The following is a 7,064-nucleotide window of genomic DNA, read 5'->3' on the forward strand; positions in this document are numbered from 1 at the left end:
TGCAAATGTCATTTTTGTTTGATTAATTTACCAATAACTGTCACTCACACCTTAAGGCCATTGGCAATGACGATGATGATGATCATGATGTTTTAATAATGTCTCTGTTTTCAAATCCAAAGCTAACAGAAATGTCATAAAATAAAATGTTTGCGGGGCGATGGGGGGATGCCTTTTTCGAATGGATTTTCAGTTTGGCTGTAGGGTTACTTACATTGTGCGCCTGTTGTACCAGATTTAATTGTTGTGTCACCAAAATGACAGTGCGATTGGCTTTCAGCAGCATCTTCTTAATGCTCTGTTCGAAAATGTGACGGGCCACTTCATTGTCCAGCGATGATAAGGGATCATCCTTGAAATGAGAAAGGAAAACAGACATGGTTAAATGAAAGAACGAAATATTAAAAGTTGAACGAAGAGAAGAATTACGCCGAGCAAAAATATTATGACAAATGACATCAGTTTAACTCGAAGCATCATGGCCAAGAACACCCCACACTTACTCCCATACAATTCCAAATATTTTTCGATTGATATCAAATTATTAAAAAAAAATATGAAAATTTTGGTTGTTATTCCTTACCATTATCACCACATTGGCCGATGAATACAAGGCTCTGGCAATTGCCACACGTTGCCTTTGGCCACCCGACAAATTAATGCCTCTCTCGCCGATAACAGTTAAATCTCCCGCTGGCATCAAATCTATGTCCGGCTTTAGAGCACAGGCATCCAACACAAAGTCATAACGTTTCGGTCGAAATGATTCGCCAAATAGAATATTTTCACGTATACTGGCATTCAGCAGCCATGGTTGTTGCGGTACAAAGGCAATTGTTGATGACCTGCAATAGGGGGGAAAATAATACATAAAGAAGTGGCATAAATAAAAATCTATTGCAAAAAAACATTTGTTTATAACATCAAATATACAAGGGTTTCGAGTAAATCTATATATATAACCAGTAAGGAAAGTAGTAAAGTCGGACTGGGCCGACTATATGATACCCTTCACCACTTTGGGTATATTTTACATATGTATCCTAACAGACGACGCGTTTTGTTATAAATCTATATCTGAATAAATTTCAGGGAAACTTGCCAGAGACAAATTTATATAAGATCATCACGTTGTGTCAATCGGCCAAGCTATGGATCTTTTCACGAAGCTTAGCAACATCATTCTACACTTAATTCAGTACCCTATACCAAAATTCGTGCAAATCGAAACATATATAGGGTCTTTGGGAGCTATATCTAAACCTGAACCGATTTTCGCGAAACTTCGCACACATCATTCGTGACCTTATTCATTACGCTGTGCCAAATTTCGTGCAAATCGAAATATATATAGGGACTTTGGTGCACCATTTACCTTAAATCGGATGAAAATATATATGGGAGCTATATCTAAATCTGATTCGATTTTTCCCAATTTCAATAGGGTTCGTCCTTGCGCGAAATAAGTTAACTGTGCCAAATTTTATCCAATTCGGATCATAAATGCGACCTGTACTTCGTTTACAATTTAACATGGACAGACGGACGGACGGACATGCATAAATCGACTTAGAAAGTGATTCTATGCATATTCTCAAAAGGAACCATGGGTCTATCTCGATTATTTTTGCCTGTTACAAACATATGCACAAAGACATAATACCCTGTACCACAGTGTGAAGAAGGGTATAAAAATGGAGTATAAAATGTATAGTAACTCATCAATTATGAGCAGCTGGACCGATTTTACTCAAAATGGGTTTCAATTGTCGGTAATTGCAGTGGGAAGGTTTTTATGAAATAAATTACTTTCAGTTGTCTGTTATTAAAGTGGAATGTTTTTAAAGAAGGAACATTTCGAGAAAAATCCGCGAAAATGTTGCAAAATATATGTTTAAGGATATTTGCATTTCCATACATTTTTTTTTTTTTTTTTGAAGTTTTATGATTTCATAACTTCGTAGTTCTTTTTTAGTCGAAAATTGTCAGCGTATAAGAAATGGTCAATTATGGAAAATTCTCAAAATATGTTCATCACATATAAATTTGTATTTTATAGAGAAAAAATTAATAATATGAAACCTGGCGGAAGGCCAGGGAAATTTTCAGGGGAAAACGAAACTTCTGATACACATGTTGGGCAAGGACCTTGAACATACTGAATATGAAGCGTGATGGTTAAAAAAGAGGTACAAAATTATTGAAGTCCTGAATAGTGCATGTTACCATAATATAGGAGTTATGCCAAAACGGAGTTCGATATTAATAATTGTTGGTAGGGTTAAAAAACATAACATTACAGTAATTTACGAGGACGAGGTCTACTATGCAGTGATCGATTAAAACAGAGCGTCTGGAAAACTAATAAAAGAAACCCATAGAAGATCCTTCGCGGTCACATGGCTATCAGGCAGTCCGTCGATGTCCTCTCATCAGGACTAATCGGAAAGATACAATATCCGATCACTTCTGTACAAAGTTGTGAATATTAAATTGCACCCTGATCATAATCTTATTAAAAATTACCAAAACCCAACCAACTTAATAAATACCATGTCGCCTGAGACGTTAACGTCCGCTGTTGGAAAATATAGCTTTAAAACAAAATAGAACCTGTAAATGATGTGAATTTCAACCAGACTGATAGCGGTGATAATTACCAGACTAGTCATAGTGCCGAATGTGCCCCATAAAATGCCGAAGCTATCCCGGGTAGGGGCACATTCGGCAAATTTTACTTTTTTTAAAAAAACTGTAAAAAATGTTAACAAATACTAATTTGTTATATATTTTTGGTACTAGTTTTTATATTTAGGTATTTGGTATTTTGATTGGCTGTACCAAAACTCTTAATTTGATCTCTGTTTTATTATAGCCCCATATAACGGCAGCACCATTATTAGATATTTTGAGAATTTTAATCATCTTTGTCTCACGTATTTTTCGATAAGTTCGAGGTCCTATCATAAAATGAGTTTTTTCTAGGTTCCCTCATTAATTAAATAATCCCTCGTATGCATATCAGAATGAGGAGTTAACCTATAAACTCAATCTTCAAAATTGATCTAAGATAAAAAAAAATCCTGAAGTTTTTATAATTTGGTTGGCAAGGTTCCAGATAGTTAACATTCTACCATTAAAACAGGTTTGGGAATTTAGATCCGGAATATAAGATATAGATTGTCAATTTACACTTGTTCTGACGAACCCACTATAGGCCACAGATCCAATTTATTGGGATTACAAAATAAATATCACACATAAGGGTTTCGGGGATGCTGATTACGATTCTGTAAGAAAAAGTTAAATTTTGAAAATCAAATAAGATGATACAAAATGGCGGATCAACCAAAAAAATAAAATTTCATTTCTTAGCAGTTTCTTAGCATGAAATCACTAGTTTATGTAATATGGGTATAAAACTAATTAAACTAATCAATTAATTAAAATTAAAATATAGCCAATTTGGTTTAAAAGCATGACCAAAATCATCAATACACCGAATAATGTATGGTCCGATTATACGGCGTTTACCAGAAACATACGTTCATATAGATTGTTTTCACACCCGATGAGAATTCAAAATACTAAATTACAGGTAATTTAGCTGAAAAACACGCACAATATCCCCCCATAAAACAAATTAGGGTGGTACCGTTATGTGGGAGCTGCTCCAAAAACTGGACCAAAATTGATAATTTTTGGTAAGAATATGTGCTACACAATTCGAACCCAAAATAGAGATAATGTCGACTAATTCTATAACAATTAAAATATACTCTGGCACTGCTTGGCACTAGGTTCTGAAACTAAAATTTTCCTGCAAAATCTTTATATATATGGGCAATATTGCCAATTTTTTAACATAGCTGAAGCGGAGGTTCACCCCTTCATAACTCGGGAATTACTTAAGTATATGAAAAAAGTGAATAGTTTCGGGTTAATTGATCTGTCGTTGCAAACTGTTCATCATATTGACCTCCAACTTTATTTTGGTGGAAGCTGTGTCTACTTTAATGTAAAACCAGTAAGGAAAGTAGTAAAGTCGGACTGGGCCGACTATATATTACCCTTCACCACTTTGGGTATATTCTACATATGTATCCTTACAGACGTCGCCTTTTCGCAGGAACATTGACGTGAAATTGAAATTGAACGAACTTATGTGATATTTATCTATATGTAAACCGACTAACATCAATCCCTACACATGTCATTCTGCAACCTATGCTAAATTTTGTAAATCGATTTAAAGCAAACTTGACACACGCTATTTGGTATGCTTCACTGTTTAAAATGTAATATCAATCAAGCACCCATTGATTATTTGGTTTACAATCAACATGAATAGCTCGAAATTATATATGAAAGCTATGCTATATCTAACTCTGAACCGATTTCAAGGAAACTTGCCTGAGATTAATTTATTCTAATTTCAGTACTCTTTGCCAATCGGCTATGGGTGTTTAGTACACCATTTACTTAAAATCGGACTAAAGTTTATATAGGAACCATATGTAAATCTGAACCAAATTCAAGAAAATTTGACACACACAAGGTTATATTAACTTCAGCACATTGTACAAAATTGTGTGCGGGTCGACCAACCTTTGGTTCTTTAGTGCACAATTTACATTTAATCGGAGGAAAATATATATTGGAGTTATATCTAAATCTGAACCGATTTTCTCTAAACTAGGCGCACATCATTCTGGACCTAATTCAGTACTTTATGCCAAAATTCGTGTAAATCGAAGGATATATAGGGACTTTGGTGCCCCATTTACGTTAAATTGGACGAAAATATATACGGGAGCTATATCTATATTTGAACCGATTTTCGCGAAACTTAGCACACATCATTCTAGACTTAATTCAGTACGCTTTACAAAATGTCATGCAAATCGAAAAGTATATAGACACTTTGGTGCACCATTTACATAGAATCGGACAAAACTATATGTGGGAGTTATATCTAAATCTGTACCGATTTTCACGAAACTTAGCACACATCATTCTGGACCTAATTCAGTACTCAATGCCAAAATTCGTGCAAATCGAAAGGTATATAGGGACTTTGGTGCACCATTTATATAAAATCGGACGAAACTATATATGGGAGCTATATCAAAATCTGAACCGATTTTCTCGAAACTCGGCAAACATCATTCTGTACCTAATTCATTACTCTATGCCAAATTTCATGCAAATGGAATGATATATAGGGACCATTTATATAAAATCGGACGAAACTATATGCGGGAGCTATATCTAAATCTGAACCGATTTTCTCGAAACTTTGCACATATCATTCTGGATCTAGTTTAGTACGCTGTGCTAAATTTCATGCAAATCGAAAGATATATAGGACCATTGGTGCCCCATTTACCTTAAATCGGACGATAATATATATGGGACCTATATCTAAATCTGAACCGATTTCTCCCAATTTCAATAGGGTCCTTGGGCCAAATAAGTGACTCGTGTCAAATTTCATCCAAATCGGTTCATAAATGCGACCTGTACTGTCCTCTATCGATTTGTGATTAAACCACTTCGTGTCAAAGTAAAACTAGAAGCCAACAAAATGGGGACTACACCCCTTATGTATCATTTTTCAAAATTTTAACTGCATCTACCTTTAAATGATGCTGACATTTTGAAGCTCTATTTTGAGTGTTTTTTTTTATTTTACTTCTAGCTTTAATACGTAAAGAGGAATTTCTAAAAATCGATTATAAGATTATTGTAGTCGCGAGCCTGCGTAATTTGATATGTATTTTGTGTATGTAGTATGCACAGCTTCAGAGTAATACTCACCCAAAAGTGAACATTTTGTGCGATCAAATTTCTAAAAAACCTATTTTTCGGGCCAAATTCTTAGATCTGTCAACTGAATGATACGGTTTTTTACGTTTCGGATGATATAAAATCTTCTTCGTGAAAATCCATCTACAAGAACGGCGGGAACTGGCCTTCCAAAAACACGAAATTTGGCACAAAATGTTTTTGAAAATATCGCGGATTTATTTGCGTTTTCTGTGGATCATTTCCGCTTCAATAAATGACCTCATACGGATTTTGATCTTTTTCGAAAAGAGATCTTTAAAAACTTCAGCCGAAAGAGAGATGTACCCAAACTATCTCAAAAATAGTGTGAGCTGGCACATCCATGCTTTTTAATGGACCACATTGAAATTGGTATAGATCGATGAATTTTTTTAGGGTGCACACCGAAATCGGATGCGCGTTAATGGCATATGGAGTTTTCGGAAATTATTCACGTTTTACGTTTTTTTGGGTACTTCAATTCAACGTGTGGCACATCTTAGCCGTCTAATGAAATTTCGCAAAATATATACGGATTGGAAGATAAACTTCAGTACTTCCTGGAAACCGCATGCGCATCAAATGATTTTGAGAATTACGCGATTTAGACGCAATTTAAAATGTATATTTTATAATATTATTTTTTTAAGATTTTTTCCTATTTATAGAATCCTAAGATTTATCGGAAGGGTCTTGATATAATCCGCAAGGCGTATACTTATACACAAAAAGTGATTATTATTATATATGTACATTTTTTCGGCGAAATTCGGGTCAAATAGCAGAATAACCCCAACATTTTTTTCTGAAATTTCTTGTATAAAATTAAAAAATAAATATGATGACATTATTTTTTCGAACCAAAAACAAATATTTTTCCTCAATATCTTGTTTTGTTGTCGCTGTGATATACAAACCGCTTCACGGACTTGTGTGAAGCGGTTTGCGGGTTTTAAATTAATTTTTAGGTGTGTGTATGTCATTAATATAATGAAAATATTGAAGTAATCGGCTATATTTTTTGGTGTGGTCCTGCATATAACGGTAATTTGGTATTTTGTATTTTAATTGGCTGTCAAATCTCAATATTGATCTCCCCATATAACGGTAGCACCACTATTCGATATTTTGAGAATTTAAATCATCTTTTTCTCACGTATTTTTCGATATGTTCGAGGTCCTATCATAACATGAGTTTTTTTTCTAGGTGCCCTCATTAATTTTAATTAAATAAG

The 7,064-nt window shown here is 34.4% G+C and overlaps 1 protein-coding gene across 1 annotated transcript in view; it reads right to left on the bottom strand.

The window, feature by feature from the left end:
• Positions 1–845, bottom strand: part of LOC133330044 (ATP-binding cassette sub-family C member Sur-like) — a gene marked incomplete at its 5' end in the record, with an annotated part of 62,130 nt that extends 61,285 nt beyond the window's left edge. The window contains 2 exons of the mRNA XM_061538524.1: positions 215–352; positions 584–845. Coding sequence (XP_061394508.1) covers positions 215–352; positions 584–845 — 400 coding nt within the window. The remainder of the gene's footprint in view (positions 1–214; positions 353–583) is intronic.
• Positions 846–7,064: the final 6,219 nt, after the last annotated feature.

Source organism: Musca vetustissima, unplaced genomic scaffold (assembly GCF_032173495.1).
Source record: "Musca vetustissima isolate MV318-11 ecotype Yass unplaced genomic scaffold, APGP_CSIRO_Mvet_v1 utg6707, whole genome shotgun sequence".
Lineage (NCBI taxonomy): Eukaryota > Metazoa > Arthropoda > Insecta > Diptera > Muscidae > Musca > Musca vetustissima.